The sequence below is a fragment of the Carcharhinus amblyrhynchos genome, unplaced genomic scaffold (assembly GCF_965287045.1).
Source record: "Carcharhinus amblyrhynchos unplaced genomic scaffold, sCarAmb.v2.hapA scaffold_405, whole genome shotgun sequence".
Lineage (NCBI taxonomy): Eukaryota > Metazoa > Chordata > Chondrichthyes > Carcharhiniformes > Carcharhinidae > Carcharhinus > Carcharhinus amblyrhynchos.
This window is the reverse complement of record NW_027650145.1, coordinates 67,501-90,667: the sequence shown is the minus strand read 5'-3', so window position 1 is coordinate 90,667 and position 23,167 is coordinate 67,501. Positions and strand designations below refer to the sequence as shown.

At 53.2% G+C, this 23,167-nt stretch overlaps 1 protein-coding gene across 1 annotated transcript in view; it reads right to left on the bottom strand.

Moving 5' to 3' along the window:
• Positions 1–4,987: 4,987 nt before the first annotated feature.
• The window catches only part of LOC145339325 (sialic acid-binding Ig-like lectin 9), a 40,117-nt gene continuing 21,937 nt past the window's right edge, over positions 4,988–23,167 (bottom strand). The window contains exons 3-8 of the mRNA XM_080183753.1: positions 20,532–20,900; positions 14,887–15,165; positions 12,473–12,742; positions 8,781–8,871; positions 7,640–7,697; positions 4,988–5,194 (exon numbers count right to left, since the gene is read on the bottom strand). Coding sequence (XP_080039879.1) covers positions 4,988–5,194; positions 7,640–7,697; positions 8,781–8,871; positions 12,473–12,742; positions 14,887–15,165; positions 20,532–20,900 — 1,274 coding nt within the window. The remainder of the gene's footprint in view (positions 5,195–7,639; positions 7,698–8,780; positions 8,872–12,472; positions 12,743–14,886; positions 15,166–20,531; positions 20,901–23,167) is intronic.

Genomic DNA, 23,167 nt, shown 5'->3' with positions numbered 1-23,167 from the left:
GGAGGTCTGTCACGAGTGGTGTGCCGCAGGGCTCGGTACTGGGACCTCTTCTCTTTGTAGTGTATATAAATGATTTAGAAGAGGGAGTAGGTGGTGTGATCAACAAATTTGCTGATGACACCGAGATGGCTGGATTGGCGGGCAGTGAGGAGCAGTGTCTGGCAATACAACGGGATATTGATAGGCTGGTTGATTGGGCAGATATACGGCAAATGGAGTTTAATCTGGATAAATGTGAGGTGATGCATTTTGGCCGGAATAATGTAGGGGGGAGTTATGTGATAAAGGGTAAGCCCGTAAGGAGTATAGAATCGCAGCGAGACCTGGGGGTGCAAGTGCACAAGTCTTTGAAGGTGGAAGTACAAGTGGAGAAGGTTGTGAAGAAAGCCTATGGTATGTTAGCCTTTATAGGAAGGGGTATAGAATATAAGAGCTGGAGTCTAATGTTGCAGTTGTATAGAACGTTGATTAGACCGCATTTGGAGCACTGCGTCCAGTTCTGGTCGCCTTACTACCGGAAGGACATGGAGACTCTGGAGAGAGTGCAGAGGAGGTTTACCAGGATGTTGCCTGGTACGGAAGGACTGGGGTATGAGGAAAGATTGAGCAAATTGGGGCTGTTTTCCATTGAAAGACGTCGACTGAGGGGGGATCTATTAGAGGTATATAAGATTATGAAGGGTATAGATAGAGTAAACAGAGGTAAGCTATTTCCTATAATAGAGACACACAGGACAAGGGGCCATGGACTTAAGGTGAGGGGGGAGAGGTACAACACGGATATTAGAGGGAGGTTTTTCACACAGAGGGTAGTGGGGGTATGGAATGCTCTGCCAAGCAAGGTGGTGGAGGTAGGCACACTAGAGTTGTTTAAGAGTAACTTAGACAGGCACACGAGTGAGTTGGAGATGGGTGGATATAGGAGATTGTTTTAAATAAGGTTCATTAGCATTGGGGCGTCCCTGGTAATGTAAATGGATATAGTATGATAATAATGTTTTTTCTCTTTTCATTCACAGGTTTTAAGTCGGTCCACCTCGTGTCCAACGAGGGGCATACAGGCGATGGGTCGCACTGGGGCTGCTCTTGGTTGTTTGAGATTGGTCTAGTGTGTGCCTAGTGTCGTTAGTGTGTGCCTAAACTGGACCAGATACTGGGCAAGACGACAGCTCAGTGACTATCGCTTATTGCTGTGCAGACACATGGATTTGGGCCGGTGCCTGTGGCAGTTTGCGCATTCTCCCCGTGCTTGTGTGGGTTTTCTCCGGGTGCTCCGGTTTGCTCCCACACCCCAAAGATGTGCTGTTAGGCTGATTGGCAGGAATAAATTGTCCCTAAATTAGATTCCCTCAATCTGGATGGCCATAAAACAATAGACAGGGGTCATGGGTGGAGGGGGGGGAACTGGTGGTGTTGAGATGGCGGCGCAGGCTCGTTGGGCCGAAGGACCTGTTTCCTGGGCTGATTTTGTTCTTTGTTCTAAATTGCCCCTTAGTGTCCAATGATGCGAAGGTTAGGGTGGATTGGCCATGCTAAATTGCCCCTTAGTGTCCAAAGATGTGTAGGTTAGGGTGGATTGGCTATGCTAAATTGCCCCTTAGTGTCCAAAGATGTATAGGTTAGGGGGATTGGCCATGCTAAATTGCCCCTTAGTGTCCAAAGATGTGTAGGTTAGGGTGGATTGGCCATGCTAAATTGCCCCTTAGTGTCCAAAGATGTGTAGGTTAGGTGGATTGGCCATGCTAAATTGCCCCTTAGTGTCCAAAGATGTGCAGGTTAGGTGGATTGGCCATGCTAAATTGCCCCTTAGTGTCCAAAGATGTGTAGGTTAGGGTGGATTGGCCATGCTAAATTGCCCCTCAGTGTCCAAAGATGTGTAGGTTAGGTGGATTGGCCATGCTAAATTGCCCCTTAGAGTCCAAAGATGTGTAGGTTAGGGTGGATTGGCCATGGTAAATTGCCCCTCAGTGTCCAAAGATGTGTAGGTTAGGTGGATTGGCCATGCTAAATTGCCCCTTAGTGTCCAAAGATGTGTAGGTTAGGTGGATTGGCCATGCTAAATTGTCCCTTAGTGTCAGGGGGATTAGAGGGGGAGGCTGAGGGTGTAGGGCCTATGTGAGATTGTGGGCAGTGAAGACTCGATGGGCCGATTGGCCTCCTGCTATACTGTTGGGATTTGATGATATGCTGAGAATTCTAGGCCTGAGTGGTTGTTACCATAAATTGGTGCTGAATTTTAACAGCGCGGGTGATGAGTGCTGAAGGAACGTAGCGAATCTGAGTGGGCGAAGGCGCTGTTAACCACTGCCCCCAGTGGTGGCCACACTAAATGACACAAAGATGGCTGCCGATGACGGGGGTGCCGTGTGGTTTCTGGAAGATGGTGAGAGGATAGAGCCGGCTGATTGGGTATCTATCTAAAGAGTTCACGTTAAAATGGCGGCGCGAGAAGCATTCGGTGCTGGACTCGTAACATCTTAACATTGATGTTGCTGAGAGTCCGCCTGAGACGATTGTGTATGACCCGTTTGGGGAAATTCGGGAATAAAGACACTACACTGTTTGGATGGAAATTATTATCAAAAGAATTTAATTTTATACATGGGGCAGAAGAACAGAATATGATTGACGGTGTGAACTGGTAAAAGCAGCAAAAATGTGTAACAGTGAAATAAAGTTCTGGAAAACATTACGACCAGCCTGGATCCATGCTCGATTTCATAAAATGTATACGCACATATATATATATTGTAGAGTACTAATAGTGTGAAAGTAGAGGTTCTGAAAAGTGAACCATTTTTGCACATTAATGGTTTATTTCTTTTCTTAAAGGAGCAGTGCGATGATACTGTGCCTTTAAGCCTCAGCCCATTGACATAGATCCCTTTTTCAGAACCAGTTCATCCCAAAAGGCTGTCTGCTCACCTGAGAGCTGGATTTCCGGCCTTTTAGCACCTCCGGGCAGGGATCCAGTCAGCAGATTCCAGAGAAGGATAAATCCCCAAAGGCCAGAGCTTCAGAGAAATGAACCTAGTCTCTAGTAGCCCCCAGTCTCCAGACTTCGGTGAGGAGAAAAGTACTGTTCTCCAACTCCAAACAGCAGCTCAGCTTCAGTATTCTGTGTAAGCCTAGCCCCCACCCAGTCACATGATTTGTTCCCTGTCAATCATCCTCATCAAGCCCTACTCTGCAAAATCCCAGGGGAGCACTAAAAAAAATACCAGAACAGCATTAGTTCAGATTAAAATGAACACTTCAGCAATTACACTGCTGCAGTAACAAAAGAAGATGCTGGTTATAGATATGGGGGCACTGGTCAGAACAGACTATAAATAAAACCGTCCTACCTAAGGTGCATGTCTCTCCTCACTGAAGTCTGGGGACTGAGAGCTGCCAGAGACTATGATCATTTCTCTAAAGTTCTGCTGTTTGGAGGTACATCCTTCTTGGGAATCTGCTGCCTGGATCTCTGTCAAGAGATGTTAAAAGGCTAGAAATTTAGCATTCACATGAGCATATTGCTTTTTAGTGCTAACCGGCATGTTACGGTGCAGAGGGACCTGGGGGTCCTTGTGTATGAGTCGCAAAAACCCAGTCTGCAGGTGCAGCAGGTGATCAGGAAGGCGAATGGGATGCTGGCCTTCATAGCGAGGGGGATTGAATATAAAAGCAGGGAGGTCTTGCTGCAGCTGTATAGGGCACTGGTGAAGCCGCAGCTGGAGTACTGTGTGCAGTTTTGGTCGCCGCACTTGCGCAAGGATATTTTGGCCTTGGAGGGAGTGCAGAGGAGGTTCACTCAGCTGATACCGGAGATGAGGGGGTTGGACTATGAAGAGAGACTGAATAGACTGGGTCTGTACTCGTTGGAGTTTAGAAGGATGAGGGGGGATCTTATAGAGACGTATAAGATAATGAAAGGGATGGATAGGGTAGAGGTAGAGAGATTCTTCCCGCTTAGAAAGGACAGCAGGACTAGAGGGCACAGCCTCAAAATAAAGGGGGGGGCAGTTTAGAACGGAGTTGAGGAGGAACTTCTTCACTCAAAGGGTGGTGAATCTCTGGAATTCTCTGCCCATTGAAGTGGTGGAGGCTACCTCGCTAAATATATTTAAGACGCGGGTGGATAAGTTTCTGATAGACAAGGGAATTAAGGGTTATGGGGAGAAAGCGGGAAAGTGGAACTGATTCACTTCAAATCAGCCATGATCTTATTGAATGGTGGGGCAGGCTCAAAGGGCTAGATGGCCTACTCCTGCTCCTATTTCTTATGTTCTTATGGGATGAGGGTTACAATTGGAACAACAGAGATAGCTAGCTGTCGGTATTTTAATTGGCAAAAAGTTGTGCTAATTATTTTTATGTTCTGTGTTCTTCATAAACTTTGTTTGGCAAAAGCTTCCTAGTGGCTCACTGTGATCATACCTGGAGTGAAACATCTCAGGCCCACACGCCAAGATAAATGGGCACAGCGCCACCTGCAAGTTCCCTACCAAACCTCTCAGCATCCTGACTTGGAAATATATCAGCCGTTCATTCGCAGTCGCTGGGGTCAAAATCCTGGAGTTCCCTCCCTAACGGCAGTGCGGGTCAACCCACGGCACAGGGACCGCAGCGGGTTCAAGAAGGCAGCTCACCGCCACCTTCTCAAGGGGCAATTAGGGAGGGGCAATAAATGTTGGCGCAGCCAGCGACACCCCACGTCCCGGGAATGAATGAAGAAAAAGAATGTAGAAAATGTAAAGCTTTGGGTCTAAACTAACTTCACAAAGCAGTTTCCAGCCTGGGGCTCAGTGAAAGAGGAGCTGACAGAGAGACCGGAATCTTCACTTCATTAAAAAGCTTTGAAATCGGGCGCGATTTTCTGTTATTTGTAAAAGGCTTTTCCTGTCTCCTCTCACTCTGCGTCTCCCTCTCTCTCTCTCACCCTCACTCCATCCGGCTCACCCTCACTCTCACCCTCCCTCTGACCCCCCGCGCTGCCCCGTGGTCAGTAAACGTCCAGTTGGTCAAAGCTCCGATGTTTTGTCTGGTTGTCGACATTAGCGTACACATCCTCCAACCTCCCGGAATACCACTCCTTCCGCGGATCTGCTGCTTCCTCGGAACAGTTGGCGTAGATGGTGAAGTCATCCCCCACATTGGCATAAAAATCTTCATTGCGGCGAGCGTACAGGTTCCTGGACTTTTGTTGGCTCTGAAACCGAAACACAGACAAAATAATCACAGCACAGGAGGCCATTCGGCCCACTGTAGCAGTGCTAGCCCTTTGAAAGATCTCTCCAATTTCTCTCCTGCTCTCCCTGTAAATTTTCCCCCTTCCAGTATTTCCCCAGTTGCCCCTTTTGAAAGTTCCTATTGAATCTGCTTCCACCGCCCTTTCAGGCAGCGCCTTCCAGATCACAACAACTCGCTGTGTGTCCAAAATAAAATTCTCCTCATCTCTCCCCCCGCCGTGGTTCTTTTCCCGATTCTCTCCAATCTGTGTCCCCTCTGGTTACCGAGCCTCCTGTCACTGGAAACACTTTCTCCTCATTCACTCCATCCAAACCCCCCCTCCCTCCCCCTCGTGATTCTGAACACCTCGATTCAATCTCCCCCTGAACCTTCTCTGCTCCGAGGGGAACCACCCCAGCTTCTCCCCGTCTCTCCTCCGCCTGAACTGAATCCCCCCTCATCCCCCGGGAACGTTTTGGTAAACCTCTCTCTCTATGCCCCCCTCCCAAGGCTTTGACATCCTTCCCAAAAATGACGGGCCAGAGTACAGGAATGAGATAGAGAATCTGGTGGACTGGTGCGGTGACAATAATCTCTCCCTCAACGTCAACAAAACAAAGGAGATTGTCATCGATTTCAGGAAGTGTAGAGGAGAACATGCCCCTGTCTACATCAACGGGGTCGGAGTAGAAAGGGTCGAGAGTTTTTAGATGTCCAGATCGCCAACAACCTGTCCTGGTCCCCCCCATGCTGACACTATAGTTAAGAAAGCCCCACCAACGCCTCTACTTTCTCAGAAGACTAAGGAAATAAGGAAATTTGGCATGTCCGCTACGACTCTCACCAACTTTTACAGATGCCCCATAGAAAGCATTCTTTCTGGGTGTATCACAGCTTGGTCTGGGCTCCTGCTCTGCCCAAGACCACAAGGAACTACAAAAGGGTGGTGAATGTAGCCCAATCCATCACACAAACCAGCCTCCCATCCACTGACTCTGTCTACACTTCCTGCTGCCTCGGGGAAAAGCAGCCGGGATAATCAAGGACCCCCCACACACCCCGGACATTCTCTCTTCCACCTTCTTCCGTCAGGAAAAAGATACAAAAGTCTGAGGTCCCGTACCGACCGACTCAAGAACAGCTTCTTCCCTGCTGCTGTCAGACTTTTGAATGGACCCACCTCACATTAAGTTGATCTTTCTCTACACCCTCGCTCTGACTGTAACACTACATTCTGCACCCTCTCCTTTCCTTCTCTGTGAATGGTATGCTCTGTCTGTATAGCGCGCAAGAAACAATACTTTTCACTGTATCCCAATACATGTGACAATAATAAATCAAATCAACTTATGGGATTGAGGGAGAGGGGGGAGAGTGGGGGGATTGAGGGGGGGAGAGTGGGGGGATTGAGGGAGCTGGGGGGGAGAGTGGGGGGATTGAGGGAGGGGGGAGAGTGGAGGGGTTGAGGAAGAGGGGGGAGAGTAGGGGGATTGAGGGAGATGGGGGGAGAGTGGGGGGATTGAGGGAGATGGGGGGAGAGTGGGGGGATTGAGGGAGGGGGGAAAGTGGAGGGATTGAGGAAGAGGGGGGAGAGTAGGGGGATTGAGGGAGAGGGAGAGAGGGTGGGGGATTGAGGGGGATGGGGAGGGGGGATTGAGGGGGATGGGGGGGTTGAGGGGGACGGGGAGAGGGTGGGGGATTGAGGGGATGGGGAGGGGGTGGGGGGTTGAGGGGGATGGGGAGGGGGTGGGGGGTTGAGGGGGATGGGGAGGGGGTGGGGGATTGAGGGGGATGGGGAGGGGTGTTGAGGGGACGGGGAGAGGGTGGGGGATTGAGGGGGATAGTGGGCGGGGGGGTTGAGGGGGATGGGGAGGGGGTGGGGGATTGAGGGGGGATAGTGGGCGGGGGGGTTGAGGGGGATGGGGAGGGGGGGGATTGAGGGGGATGGGGGGGGTGGGGGATTGAGGGGGATGGGGAGGGGGTGGGGGATTGAGGGGGTTGGGGAGGGGGTGGGGGATTGACGGGGATGGGGAGGGGGTGGGGGATTGAGGGGGTTGGGGAGGGAGGGGGGGGATTGAGGGGGACGGGAGGGGGTGGGGGATTGAGGGGGATGGGGAGGGGGTGGGGGATTAAGGGGGACGGGGAGGGGGTGGGGGATTGAGGGGATGGGGAGGGGGTGGGGGATTAAGGGGGACGGGGATGGGGAGGGGGGATTGAGGGGGATGGGGGGGTTGAGGGGGATGGGGAGAGGGTGGGGGATAGTGGGCGGGGGGGTTGAGGGGGATGGGGAGGGGGTGGGGGATTGAGGGGATGGGGGGGTTGAGGGGGATGGGGAGGGGGTGGGGGATTGAGGGGGATGGGGGGGGTAGGTGTGGATAAAGTGATGATCTTGCTGTGTAAGGTAGACACTGCGAGTTGCCCTCACCCTGGTTAGCTGTGGTACGGTCATGGTGCTGTCTGGTGACTCCAGCGTGCCGAATTGTCTGAAATTGGGAGAGATTCCGGTTAATATTAAACAGACCCGGTTTCCGAATGGTTTCCCAGCCTCCGTTACCAAACAGACTGGGAGAAATTCGAAAGGGAAGGTCAGAGGAGCTGCACTGGAGCCGACAGAGGTCGGGTGGGGGTGGGGGCGGGGGGAGAGTTGGCTGATCGGCTAGGCCAGGCTTCACAATGCCATCGGTCACGGGGTCCCCCGGGGGAGTCTCTGGAGCTTGTGATGAGGAGCAGAGAGGAGTCACTCACACTCACACAGCCCGGTGAGATATTTTGAACCGTGTACGGATTGGGGATGAGTGAAAGTGTGCGGGCGCCATCGATCGTTCCCCTCTCCCCGGACAAACTCTCCAATCGGGGCTGGCTCACATCTTGAAGCATCGATCCAGAAAGTTTTAGAATTCATTCCGGGACATGGGGGTCACTGGCTGGGGCCAGGATTTACCCCCCCCTCCAAATCCCTAATTGAAAAGGTTGAGCATCTCTGCAGTCCCTGTGCGGTGTAGGTACACCCACAGTGCTGTTAGGGAGGGAGTGCCAGGATTCTGACCCCAGCGACAGTGAAGGAACGGCCGATATATTTCCAAGTCGGGATGGTGAGTGACTCGGAGGGGAACCTCCAGGTGGGGGGTGTTCCCAGGTATCTGCTGCCCTTGTCCTTCTAGATGGTAGAGGTGGTGGGTTTGGAAGGTGCTGCCTAAGGAGCCTTGGTGAGTTGCTGCAGTGCATCTTGTAGATGGTACACACGGCTGTCACTGTGCGTCGGGGATGGAGGGAGTGAGTGTTTGTGGTTAGCATGTCGATCGAGCGGGGCTGCTTTGTCCTGGATGGTGTCGAGCTTCTCGAGTGTTGTTGGAGCTGCACCCATCCAGGCAAGTGGGGAGTATTCCATCACACTCCTGATTTGTAGATAGTGGACAGGCTTTGAGGTTAGAAATCGGGGGGGGGGGGGGGGGGGGGGGGGGGGAGGGATTTGGTAGCCATTTGGAGGGTTGCTGAGGGTGGGGAGGGCGTGCGCGGATACCCAGGGTGTGGGGGCGATGAGCTCACAGCTCACAGTACAGACTTACTGATGCCTTCTTGATCGGATCCGGAATACCAGGACTAGTGCTGGGATCACACAGAAGCCAAATATCAGGACTGTGACCCCGATGGCAAGGTCTGCGGATAGAGAGCAGAGAAGAATCAGAATAATGGACAAATGTAGCACGCGAGGCCATTCAGCCCCCCATTCCTGTGCTAGCCCTTTGAAAAATCTCTCCAATTTCTCTCCCTGTAAATTTCCCCTTTCCAGTATTTCCCCAGTTGCCCCTTTTGAAAGTTCCTATTGAATCTGCTTCCACCGCCCTTTCAGGCAGCGCCTTCCAGATCACAACAACTCGCTGTGTGTCCAAAATAAAATTCTCCCCATCTCCCCCCCCAACCCCCGCCCCCCGGGTTCTCTTCCCCGATCCTCTCCAATCTGTGTAAAAATCGATCCCCAGATTCCCTCGCAGAGAAACAGGTGATGGGAGCAGCTACGAGGAGAGATTGGGATTGTTTTCCCTGGAACAGGGAAGGCTGAAGGAGGTCCTGATGGAGATGGGGCAGCACGGTGGTTAGCACTGCTGCCTGGCAGTGCCAGGGACCCGGGTTCGATTCCCAGCTTGGGTCACCGTGCGGAGTTTGCACATTCTCCCCGTGTCTGCGTGGGTTTCCTCTGGGTGCTCCGGTTTCCTCCCACAGCCCAAAGATGCCCGGGTTAGGTAGATTGGCCGTGCTAAATGGACCCTTAGCGTCGGGGGAAATGAGGATTACAGAAATACAGCCTAGGTGGGGTTGTTATAGAATCTATAATATATACTGAATAGACTGGGTCTGTACTCGTTAGAGTTTAGAAGGATGAGGGGGGATCTTATAGAGATGTATAAGATAATGAAGGGGATGGATAGGGTAGAGGTAGAGAGACTCTTCCCGCTTGGAAAGGACAGTAGGACTAGAGGGCACAGCCTCAAGATAAAGGGGGGGCGGTTTAGAACGGAGTTGAGGAGGAACTTCTTCACTCAAAGGGTGGTGAATCTCTGGAATTCTCTGCCCATTGAAGTGGTGGAGGCTGCCTCGCTAAATATATTTAAGACGCGGGTAGATAGGTTTCTGATAGACAGGGAATTAAGGGTTATGGGGAGAAAGTGGAACTGATCCACTTCAGATCAGCCATGATCTTATTGAATGGCGGAGCAGGCTCGAGGGGCTAGATGGCCTACTCCTGCTCCTATATCAGTGCAGACTCAATGGGCTGAATGGCCTCACTGTGTACTGTAGGCTTTCTACGATTCGATGAAAATGATGAGGGGAAGGAGGTGGGGTGGACAGGATTATAATTGTTTCCCTTGGCGGAGAATTCCAGAAGCAGGGGTCTTAGGTTCGAGGAAGTTGGCAGTAGATGTATCACAGAATCCTACAGCGCGAAGGAGGCCTTTCGGCCCATCGAGTCTGACCTGCCCACTTGCCAGCAGTTGGCCCAGAGCCCGGAATGTTATGACGTGCCAAGTACTCATCCGGGTATTTTTTAAAGGATATGAGGCATCCCGCCTCCGAGGCAGCACATTCCAGACCCTCACTATCCTCTGGGTAAAATCATTCTTCCCTCACATCCCCCCCCCAACCCTCCCACCCCTCACTTTTAACGTGTGACCCCTTGTAACTGACCCTTCAAGGAAGAGGGAGCAGCTGTTCCCTATCCATTCTGTCCGTGCCCCTCAATCTTGTCCACCTCGATCCGGTCACCCCCTCACTCTTCTCCGCTCCAGAGAAAAGCCTATCCAACCTCTCTTTATAACTCATCCCAGCAAGCATCCTGGTCAATCTCCCCTGTACCCCATCCAGTGCAATCACATCCTTTCTATACTGGTCCCTACAAGGGTTGTCGTTGGACTGGCATAGACAAGGTGGGCCGAATGGTCTTCTCCTGTAGCGGGGAACATTTACAGACAGAGGGTGGTGGGTATCTGGAATTCACTGCCCCAGTTGGTGGTGGAGACAGAGACTCCTGGGGACCTGGGCTTGCACCTTAAGCCGTGTAAGCGATTCGAAAGGGCTATCCCTGGGCTAGTATGTCCGAGATAGGCCAAATGGCCTCCTCCTGTGCTGTAACTTTTCTATGGTTCTATGAGGAAGGAGGTTATGCTGAACTTGTATGAGGCACCCGGCTGGAATATTGTGTACAGTTCCGGGCACCGCACGATCGGAACCATCTGAACACATTGGAGAGAACGCAGGAGAGGTTTACAACAATGAGGGGTGAGAAACTTCTAGAACCATAGAGGTTTACAGCACAGAAACAGGCCCTTTGGCCCAGCTTGTCCATGCTACCCATTTTTTAACCCCCTAAGCTAGTCCCAATTGCCCGCATTTGGCCCCTATCCCTCTATACCCCTCGTACCCATGCAACTATCTAAATGCTTTCTAAAAGATGAAATTGTACCCGCCTCTACTACTGCCTCTGGCAACTCATTCCAGCCACTCTGAGTGAAACAATTGCCCCTCTGGACACTTCTGTATCTCTCCCCTCTCACCTTAAACCTCTGCCCTCTAGTTTTAGACTCCCCTCCCTTTGGGGAAAAGATATTGACTATCTAGCTGATCTGTGCCCCTCACTATTTTACAGACCTCTATAAGATCACCCCTCAGCCTCCTACACTCCAGAGGAAAAAGTCCCAGTCTATCCAGCCTCTCCTTATAACTCAATCCATCAAGTCCCGGTAACATCCTAGTAAATCTTTTCTGCACTCTCTCGTTACGAGGATGGATTGGAGAGGTTAGGCTTGTCCTCCCTCGGAAAGAGAAAAGGCTAAGAGGAGATTTGATCGAGACGTTCAAAGCCATGAGGGATAGAGTGGGTGGGGAGAAACTGTTCCCAAAGGATCGAGAGCGAGAGGGAACACAGGTTAAAAACAATTTGCAAAAGCAGCAAATGTGAGCCAAGAGAGAGCTCCCTCACCCAGCAAGCGGATGGCTTCTGGAATGTTCCGCTGGAAGTGTGGGAGAAGCAGCTTCAATCCAGAGGGGGTTCGATGGTGATTTGATCAGGAGCGATGAGTTATAGAATACCTATAATGCTGAAAGAAGCCATTCGGCCCATCGAGTCTGTACTGACAATAATCCCACCCAGGCCCTATCCCCTATCCCTTCCCCAACATACCTCAGTCCATCACACAAACCAGCCTCCCATCCATTGACTCTGTCTATACTTCCCGCTGCCTCGGGGAAAAGCAGCCAGTATAATTAAGGACCCCACACACCCCGGACATTCTCTCTTCCACCTTCTTCCATCAGGAAAATGATACAAAAGTCTGAGGTCCCGTACCGACCGACTCAAGAACAGCTTCTTCCCTGCTGCTGTCAGACTTCTGAATGGACCTACCTCGCATTAAGCTGATCTTTCTCTACACCCTCGCTGTGACTGTAACACTACATTCTGCGCCCTCTCTTTTCCTTCTCTATGAATGGTATGCTTTATATAGTGCGCAAGAAACAATACTTTTCACTGTATGCAAATAGTTGTGACAATAATAAATCAAATCAAATATTAAGTTGATCTTTCTCTACACCCTAACTGTGACTGTAACACAACATTCTGCACCCTCTCCTTTCCTTCTCTATGAATGGTATGCTTTGTCTGTACAGCGTGCAAGAAACAATACTTTTCACTGTATGTTAATACATGTGACAATAATAAATCAAATCTAATCTGAATGATTAGTAAATTGGAAATGATTCTCACACTTGATGTTCTCAGGTCCTGTTCTTTGGGGAGATTTGTCTGACCCGACCGTGTTGATGGCTACGCAGCGGTAGTTCCCGGTATCCCGGCTGACGGTGATTGTCCTGCTGTGCCGTCCCAGACTGACCTCGGATTCTCCGTCCTGCCGAATCCAGCTGTAGTTGTGGGGTTCCGGGTTAGCGTCACTGTCACACGTCAGAGGGACTCCTCCGGTGGTCTCTGTCGCATTTCCGTCTTTCTGAAAGACCACTCGCGTGTTCCTGGGAGAATCTTTTATCCCGGGGCAGGGGGGGGGGCGGGACAGGGTGGGGGGGTCGGGGCAGGGTGGGGCGGGGTGGGGCGGGGTGGGGTGGGGTGGGGAAAAGGTAACACAGTTAAAAAGGATCAACAAGAATGGGGCACGGGTAAGAACATAAGAAATAGGAGCAGGAGGAGCCCCTCGAGCCTGCCCCGCCATTCAATAAGATCATGGCTGATCTGACGTGGATCAGTTCCACTTTCCCGCTTTCTCCCCATAACCCTTAATCCCCTTATCGATCAGAAATCTATCTACCCGTGACTTATTCGGCGAAGAAACCTCCACTGCTTCAATAGGCAGAGAATTTCAAAGATTCACTCCCTCTGGCAGAAGGTGCACCTCGACAAACACATAGATAGAAACATGATGGGCCAAAGGGCCTGTCCTGTGCGGTATCGGTCTTTGTAAATGTTCAGATGTGCTGCCCTTGGGAGCGTCGCCGTGTGGGGCGCTGTTAGTATTCACGTCCTGGTCAAACTTTAATCCCCCGCGGTCACAGTCCGCACAGTTCAAACCCTGGCTCACCTGTTGTCTTTTCCTCTGGTACAGCGGGAGAGGGGCGAGAACCGGGGGACACAGTCTCGGGATACGGGGGGGGGGGGGGCTGGGGGAGTGGGGGGAGACCACTTTGGAGAGGAGAAATGTCTTCACTCAGGAACCTGCGGAATTCTCTCCACAGAAAACTGAGCATACTGAAGGAGGAAGTAGGTGGAATTCTAGATTCTGGAGCTGTCGAGGGTAATGTGTTGAGGGTAAAGTGGAGGTCATGGGGCAAAGGTCGCGTGCCTGACCCCCCAGGTCAGAGGGTGGCGAGTTCAAATCACGTCGGAGTCACTTTGTGGATGGCACAGTTGTATATTTTTGAGGGGGACGAAATGATCGTGATTTTGTTTTGTTCTGTTAAGGACTGATCCTTGTATTTATTTGAACAGCATTCCTGGAGAACTTATTTTAATCAATGTGTTACTTGTTTGGTTAAATTTCCTGGTTGGTTAAACAAATAACTTGTTAATTATTCACTAAAAGCGAGTGTCAGATCTTTCTGTTAATGAATCTCAAAATGTTAATGTGGAACAGTTCACACCTTCCCAAACACTTCTAACAAATTACAAAGGGGAGTGTGTTAGTATTTACAGGGGGGAATCCCTGGGGAGTGTGTCAGTATTTACAGGGGGGAATCCCTAGGGAGTGTGTCAGTATTTACAGGGAGGAATCCCTGGGGAGTGTGTCAGTATTTACAGGGGGAATCCCCGGGCAGTGTGTCAGTATTTACAGGGGGGGAATCCCTGGGGAGTGTGTCAGTATTTACAGGGGGGAATCCCCGGGGAGTGTGTCAGTATTTACAGGGGGGGAATCCCCGGGGAGTGTGTCCGTATTTACAGGGGGGAATCCCCAGGGAGTGTGTCAGTATTTACAGGGGGGAATCCCCGGGGAGTGTGTCAGTATTTACAGGGGGAATCCCCAGGGAGTGTGTCAGTATTTACGGGGGGGAATCCCCAGGGAGTGTGTCAATGTTTACAGGGGGGGAATCCCCGGAGAGTGTGTCAGTATTTTCGGGGGGGAATCCCCGGAGAGTGTGTCAGTATTTACGGGGGGGAATCCCCAGGGAGTGTGTCAGTATTTACAGGGGGGGAATCCCCGGGGAGTGTGTCAGTATTTACGGGGGGGAATCCCCAGGGAGTGTGTCAGTATTTACAGGGGGGGAATCCCCGGGGAGTGTGTCAGTATTTACAGGGGGGGAATCCCCGGGGAGTGTGTCAGTATTTACAGGGGGGAATCCCCGGGGAGTGTGTCAGTATTTACGGGGGGGAATCCCTGGGGAGTGTGTCAGTATTTACAGGGGGGGAGTCCCCGGGGGTCAGTATTTACAGGGGGGGGAATCCCTGGGGAGTGTGGTCAGTATTTACCAGGGGGGAATCCCTGGGGAGTGTGTCAATGTTTACAGGGGGGGAATCCCCGGGGAATGTGTCAGTGTTTACAGGGGGGGAATCCCCGGGGAGTGTGTCATTGGGGGAATTCAGTTTGCCTTCTCAAAAGGGGATTAACCTCCGCGCAGTAACAGAGGGTCAGTGGGGTGTGGGGGTGGGGGGGTAACATTTATTAGACTTTGACTCACATTCGACAGCAAGGGTGATGTTTCCAGTCGTCACGATCTTGAGGTGTTGGTATTGGACCAGACATTGGACAATTTTCCTGTGGTCCTTATAGGAAGGTTTGAAGGTGAGCGTGGAGGAGTATTGCCCAGAATGTTTGATGGAGATGATCTGGTTCAGACCGGCCCAGCTGAGATTGGGTGGATTCTGGGGGCAGCTGGAGGTGGCTTGGCATTTCAGGGAGGTATCTTCCCCTTCCACAATCCTCGCAGGGCCCTCGAGAACTGGTTCGCTCGGAACATCTACAGAAACAAGAAAACAAGTCTGTGGACTGTGGAAGTGTGTCAGTAAATTACAGGGGGAATCCCCGGGGAGTGTGTCAGCATTTATAGGGGGAATCCCCAGGGAGTGTGTCAGTAATTACAGGGGGAATCCCCGGGGAGTGTGTCAGTAATTACAGGGGGGAATCCCCGGGAGTGTGTCAGCATTAACAAGAGGGAATCCCCGGGGAGTGTGTCAGTATTTACAGGAGGGAGTCCCCGGGGAGTGTGTCAGTATTTACAGGGGGAATCCCCGGGGAGTGTGTCAGCATTTATAGGGGGGAATCCCCAGGGAGTGTGTCAGTAATTACAGGGGGAATCCCCGGGGAGTGTGTCAGTAATTACAGGGGGGAATCCCCGGGGAGTGTGTCAGCATTAACAAGAGGGAATCCCCGGGGAGTGTGTCAGTATTTACAGGAGGGAGTCCCGGGGAGTGTGTCAGTATTTACAGGGGGGAATCCCCAGGGAGTGTGTCAGTATTTACAGGGGGAATCCCCAGGGAGTGTGTCAGCATTTACAGGGGGGGAATCCCCGGGGAGTGTGTCAGTGTTTACGGGGGGGAATCCCCGGGGAGTGTGTCAGTATTTACAGGGGGGAATCCCCGAGGAGTGTGTCAGTGTTTGCAGGGGGGAATCCCTGGGAGTGTGTCAGTATTTACAGGGGGGAATCCCTGGGGAGTGTGTCAGTGTTTACGGGGGGGAATCCACGGGGAGTGTGTCAGTATTTACAGGGGGGAATCCCTGGGGAGTGTGTCAGTGTTTACGGGGGGGAATCCCCGGGGAGTGTGTCAGTATTTACAGGGGGGAATCCCCGAGGAGTGTGTCAGTGTTTACAGGGGGGAATCCCTGGGGAGTGTGTCAGTGTTTACAGGGGGGAATCCCTGGGGAGTGTGTCAGTGTTTACGGGGGGGGAATCCCCGGGGAGTGTGTCAGTATTTACAGGGGGGAATCCCCGAGGAGTGTGTCAGTGTTTACAGGGGGGAATCCCTGGGAGTGTGTCAGTATTTACAGGGGGGAATCCCTGGGGAGTGTGTCAGTGTTTACGGGGGGGGAATCCCCGGGGAGTGTGTCAGTATTTACAGGGGGGAATCCCCGAGGAGTGTGTCAGTGTTTACAGGGGGGAATCCCTGGGGAGTGTGTCAGTATTTACAGGGGGGGAATCCCCGAGGAGTGTGTCAGTGTTTATAGGGGGGAATCCCTGGGGAGTGTGTCAGTATTTACAGGGGGGAATCCCCGGGGAGTGTGTCAGTGTTTACAGGGGGGAATCCCCGGGGAGTGTGTCAGTATTTACAGGGGGGAATCCCTGGGGTGTGTGTCAGTATTTACAGGGGGGAATCCCTGGGGTGTGTGTCAGTATTTACAGGGGGGAATCCCCAGGGAGTGTGTCAGTATTTACAGGGGGAATCCCTGGGGTGTGTGTCAGTATTTACAGGGGGAATCCCTGGGGTGTGTGTCAGTATTTACAGGGGGGAATCCCCAGGGAGTGTGTCAGTATTTACAGGGGGGAATCCTGATGGAGTGTGTCAATATTTACGGGGGGGGGGAATCCCCGGGGAGTGTGTCAGTATTTACAGGGGGGAATCCCCAGGGAGTGTGTCAGTATTTACAGGGGAGGAATCCCCAGGGAGTGTGTCAGTATTTACAGGGGGGAATCCTGATGGAGTGTGTCAATATTTACGGGGGGGGGGGGGAATCCCCGGGGAGTGTGTCAGTATTCACAGGGGGGAATCCCCGGGAGTGTGTCAGTATTTACAGGGAGGAATCCCTGAGGAGTGGATCAGTATTTACGGGGGGAATCCCTGGGGAGTGTGTCAGTACTTACAGGGGGGAATCCCCGGGGAGTGTGTCAGTATTTACAGGGGGGAGACCCCGGGAGTGTGTCAGTATTTACAGGGGGGAATCCCTGGGGAGTGTGTCAGTATTTACAGGGGGAATCCCCGGGGAGTGTGTCAGTATTTACAGGGGGGAATCTCGGGGAGTGTGTCAGTATTTACAGGGGGGAATCCCGCGGAGTTTGTCAGTATTCACAGGGGGGAATCCCCGGGAGTGTGTCAGTATTTACAGGGAGGAATCCCTGAGGAGTGGATCAGTATTTACGGGGGGAATCCCTGGGGAGTGTGTCAGTACTTACAGGGGGGAATCCCCGGGGAGTGTGTCAGTATTTACAGGGGGGAGACCCCGGGAGTGTGTCAGTATTTACAGGGGGGAATCCCGGGGAGTGTGTCAGTATTTACAGGGGGGAATCTCGGGGAGTGTGTCAGTATTTACAGGGGGGAATCCTGGGGAGTGTGTCAGTATTTACAGGGGGGAATCCCGGGGTGTGTCAGTATTTACAGGGGGGAGTCCCGGGGAATGTGTCAATATTTACAGGGGGGAATCCCCGGGTGGTGTGTCAGTATTTACAGGGGGGAATCCCAGGGAGTGTGTTAGTATTTACAGGGGGAATCCCCGGGGAGTGTGTCAGTATTTACAGGGGGGAATGTCAGGGGAGTGTGTCAGTATTTACAGGGGGAATCCCCTGGGAGTGTGTCAGTATTTACAGGGGGGAATCCCGGGGAGTGTGTCAGTATTTACAGGGGGAATCCCGGGGTGTGTCAGTATTTACGGGGGGAATCCCCGGGGGGTGTGTCAGTATTTACAGGGGGGAATCCCGGGGTGTGTCAGTATTTACGGGGGGAATCCCCGGGGGGTGTGTCAGTATTTACAGGGGGGAATCCTGGGGAATGTGTCAATATTTACAGGGGGGAGTCCCCGGGTGGTGTGTCAGTATTTACAGGGGGGAATCCCAGGGAGTGTGTCAGTATTTACAGGGGGAATCCCTGGTGAGTGTGTCAGTATTTACAGGGGGAATCCCCGGGGAGTGTGTCAGTATTTACAAGGGGGAATCCCAGGGGAGTGTGTCAGTATTTACAGGGGGAATCCCCTGGGAGTGTGTCAGTATTTACAGGGGGGAATCCCGGGGAGTGTGTCAGTATTTACAGGGGGGGAATCCCCGGGGAGTGTGTCAGTATTTACAGGGGGGAATCCCCGGGGAGTGTGTCAGTATTTACAGGGGGGAATCCCCGGGGAGTGTGTCAGTATTTACGGGGGGGAATCCCCGGGGAGTGTGTCAGTATTTACAGGGGGGAATCCCGGGGAGTGTGTCAGTATTTACGGGGGGAATCCCGGGGTGTGTCAGTATTTACGGGGGGAATCCCCGGGGGGTGTGTCAGTATTTACAGGGGGGAATCCTGGGGAATGTGTCAATATTTACAGGGGGGAGTCCCCGGGTGGTGTGTCAGTATTTACAGGGGGGAATCCCAGGGAGTGTGTCAGTATTTACAGGGGGAATCCCCGGGGAGTGTGTCAGTATTTACAGGGGGGAATCCCCGGGGAGTGTGTCAGTATTTACAGGGGGGAATCCCCAGGGAGTGTGTCAGTATTTACAAGGGGGAATCCCAGGGGAGTGTGTCAGTATTTACAGGGGGAATCCCCTGGGAGTGTGTCAGTGTTTACAGGGGGGAATCCCGGGGAGTGTGTCAGTATTTACAGGGGGGGAATCCCCGGGGAGTGTGTCAGTATTTACAGGGGGGAATCCCCGGGGAGTGTGTCAGTATTTACAGGGGGGAATCCCCGGGGAGTGTGTCAGTATTTACGGGGGGGAATCCCCGGGGAGTGTGTCAGTATTTACAGGGGGGAATCCCGGGGAGTGTGTCAGTATTTACGGGGGGAATCCCGGGGTGTGTCAGTATTTACGGGGGGAATCCCCGGGGGGTGTGTCAGTATTTACAGGGGGGAATCCTGGGGAATGTGTCAATATTTACAGGGGGGAGTCCCCGGGTGGTGTGTCAGTATTTACAGGGGGGAATCCCAGGGAGTGTGTCAGTATTTACAGGGGGGAATCCCAGGGAGTGTGTCAGTATTTACAGGGGGAATCCCTGGTGAGTGTGTCAGTATTTACAGGGGGAATCCCCGGGGAGTGTGTCAGTATTTACAAGGGGGAATCCCAGGGGAGTGTGTCAGTATTTACAGGGGGAATCCCCTGGGAGTGTGTCAGTATTACAGGGGGAATCCCGGGGAGTGTGTCAGTATTTACAGGGGGAATCCCCGGGGAGTGTGTCAGTATTTACAGGGGGGAATCCCCGGGGAGTGTGTCAGTATTTACAGGGGGGAATCCCCGGGGAGTGTGTCAGTATTTACGGGGGGGAATCCCCGGGGAGTGTGTCATTATTTACAGGGGGAATCCCGGGGAGGTGTCAGTATTACGGGGGAATCCGGGTGGTGTCAGTATTTACGGGGGGAATCCCCGGGGGTGTGTCAGTATTTACAGGGGGGAATCCTGGGAATGTGCAATATTTACAGGGGGGAGTCCCCGGGTGGTGTGTCAGTATTTACAGGGGGGAATCCCAGGGAGTGTGTCAGTATTTACAGGGGGGAATCCCGGGGAGTGTGTCAGTATTTACAGGGGGATCCCGGGGAGTGTGTCAGTATTTACAGGGGGGAATCCCCAGGGAGTGTGTCAGTATTTACAAGGGGGAATCCCAGGGGAGTGTGTCAGTATTTACAGGGGAATCCCCTGGGAGTGTGTCAGTGTTTACAGGGGGGAATCCCGGGAGTGTGTCAGTATTTACAGGGGGGGATCCCCGGGGAGTGTGTCAGTATTTACAGGGGGGAATCCCCGGGGAGTGTGTCAGTATTTACAGGGGGGAATCCCCGGGGAGTGTGTCAGTATTTACGGGGGGAATCCCCGGGGAGTGTGTCAGTATTTACAGGGGGGAATCCCGGGGAGTGTGTCAGTATTTACGGGGGAATCCCGGGGTGTGTCAGTATTTACGGGGGGAATCCCGGGGGGTGTGTCAGTATTTACAGGGGGGAATCCTGGGGAATGTGTCAATATTTACAGGGGGGAGTCCCCGGGTGGTGTGTCAGTATTTACAGGGGGGAATCCCAGGGAGTGTGTCAGTATTTACAGGGGGGAATCCCAGGGAGTGTGTTAGTATTTATAGGGGGAATCCCCGGGGAGTGTGTCAGTATTTACAGGGGGAATCCCGGGGAGTGTGTCAGTATTTACAGGGGGGAATCCCCAGGGAGTGTGTCAGTATTTACAGGGGGGAATCCCCAGGGAGTGTGTCAGTATTTACAGGGGGGGAATCCCCAGGGAGTGTGTCAGTATTTACAGGGGGAATCCCCAGGGAGTGTGTCAGTATTTACAGGGGGGAACCCCCAGGGAGTGTGTCAGTATTTACAGGGGGGAATCCCCGGGGAGTGTGTCAGTATTTACAGGGGGGAATCCCCGGGGAGTGTGTCAGTATTTACAGGGGGGAATCCCCAGGGAGTGTGTCAGTATTTACAGGGGAATCGGACGGTTACCAGAGACACTGATGTAGAACGGGGAGTTCCGGTAAGTGAATTTTCCTTGGCCATCATTATTGATCTCCAGACGGAAGATATATTTTCCTGCATCGCTGCGGGTAACATTCTGGATCAGTAAGGTGCAGTTATTGAGAGCCTTGTCCGGTATGAGCGCTCGACGAGTGAAATTTGAATGGATCTTCCCTGGCGAGGTTGAGTGTGCCACAACACTGTTCCAGTTATCGTGACCTTTGAACCAGATCTTTGCCTCGTCACGAGGTTTCAGATTCCCGGGAAAGGTGCATTTACAGGGAATCACAACACAGGAGTGAAGGAACGCCGTGACGTTATGGGGTGCTAATTTCCATGTTTCTGCCTCCGCCACTCCTGTAATTACAAAGCAACGCACAGCAGGAATCAGGCCATTCTGTCCATCTACTATCGCTGGGGATTCTAATCCACATCAGCGACCTTCAATCCCATCCCCATCATCATCTCCTCCTATCCTTTCCCTTCATTCACCCAGCTCCCCACCTAAAATACATCCAGAATTTCCACCTCCCACATTCTCCCCACTCCCCGTGGGAGCGAGTCCCACATTCTCCCCACTCCCCGTGGGAGCGCGTCCATAGGAGGTTACAGAGATAGGGAGGGGTGTAGGGGCTGGAGGAGGTTACAGAGATAGGGAGGGATGTAGGGGCTGGAGGAGGTTACAGAGATAGGGAGGGGGTGTAGGGGCTGGAGGAGGTTACAGAGATAGGAGGGGTGTAGGGGCTGGAGGAGGTTACAGAGATAGGGAGGGGGTGTAGGGGCTGGAGGAGGTTACAGAGATAGGGAGGGATGTAGGGGCTGGAGGAGGTTACAGAGATAGGAGGGGTGTAGGGGCTGGAGGAGGTTACAGAGATAGGGAGGGGTGTAGGGGCTGGAGGGGGTTACAGAGATAGGGAGGGGGTGTAGGGGCTGGAGGAGGTTACAGTGGAGGAGGTTACAGAGATAGGGAGGGGGTGAGGTGGGATTTGAAAATGAAGTGAAGGGTGTTAAATGGAGGTGTTCATTCTCTGGAGGCAGTGGGTGTGCAGCTCGGGGAATGTTAGGGATCGGGGGCAGCAGGCTCTGGGATGAATGGAAAGTAGAATCATGATTGAGGCAAACGTGTGTTTCCAACAGATAAAACCTCCTACCTGTCAGCAGGATGCTAATGAGGAATCTCCCGATGGAATCCATTCAATGCTCACCTTCAAACTGAAAGTGGACAAACAAACTGAGATTAAATACATTATATCAGGGTCAGTGCTGAGGGAGTGCCGCACTGTCAGAGGGTCAGTGCTGAGGGAGTGCCGCACTGTCAGAGGGTCAGTACTGAGGGAGTGCCGCACTGTCAGAGGGTCAGTGCTGAGGGAGTGCCGCACTGTCAGAGGGTCAGTGCTGAGGGAGTGCCGCACTGTCAGAGGGTCAGTGCTGAGGGAGTGCCGCACTGTCAGAGGGTCAGTGCTGAGGGAGTGCCACACTGTCAGAGGGTCAGTGCTGAGGGAGTGCCGCACTGTCAGAGGGTCAGTGCTGAGGGAGTGCCACACTGTCAGAGGGTCAGTACTGAGGGAGTGCCGCACTGTCAGAGGGTCAGTGCTGAGGGAGTGCCGCACTGTCAGAGGGTCAGTACTGAGGGAGTGCCGCACTGTCAGAGGGTCAGTACTGAGGGAGCGCCGCACTGTCAGAGGGTCAGTGCTGAGGGAGTGCCGCACTGTCAGAGGGTCAGTGCTGAGGGAGTGCCGCACTGTCAGAGGGTCAGTGCTGAGGGAGTGCCACACTGTCAGAGGGTCAGTGCTGAGGGAGTGCCGCACTGTCAGAGGGTCAGTGCTGAGGGAGTGCCGCACTGTCAGAGGGTCAGTGCTGAGGGAGTGCCGCACTGTCAGAGGGTCAGTGCTGAGGGAGTGCCGCACTGTCAGAGGGTCAGTGCTGAGAGAGTGCCGCACTGTCAGAGGGTCAGAGGGAAAACCCATCTGGTTCACTAATGTCCTTTAGGGAAGGAAATCTGCCGTCCTTACCCCGGTCTGGCCTACATGTGTCTCCAGAACCGCAGCAATGTGGTTGACTCTCAACTGCCCTCGGTCAATACATCCCAGCAAGGCCCAAACCCCCCCAGCACGGCCCAAACCCCCCCCAGCAAGGCCCCCAAACCCCCCCAGCAAGGCCCAAACCCCCCCAGCAAGGTCCAAACCCCCCCAGCAAGGCCCAAACCCCCCCAGCAAGGCCCAAACCCCCCCCAGCAAGGTCCAAACCCCCCCAGCACGGCCCAAACCCCCCCAGCAAGGCCCAAACCCCCCCAGCAAGGTCCAAACCCCCCCAGCACGGCCCAAACCCCCCCAGCAAGGCCCAAACCCCCCCCAGCAAGGTCCAAACCCCCCCAGCAAGGCCCAAACCCCCCCCAGCAAGGTCCAAACCCCCCCAGCACGGCCCAAACCCCCCCAGCAAGGCCCAAACCCCCCCAGCAAGGTCCAAACCCCCCCAGCAAGGCCCAAACTCCCCCAGGAAGACCACCACTCCCCCAGCAAGGCCCAAACCACCCCAGCAAGGCCCAAACCCCCCTCCCAGCAAGGTCCAAACCCCCCCAGCAAGGCCCAAACCCCCCTCCCAGCAAGGTCCAAACCCCCCCAGCA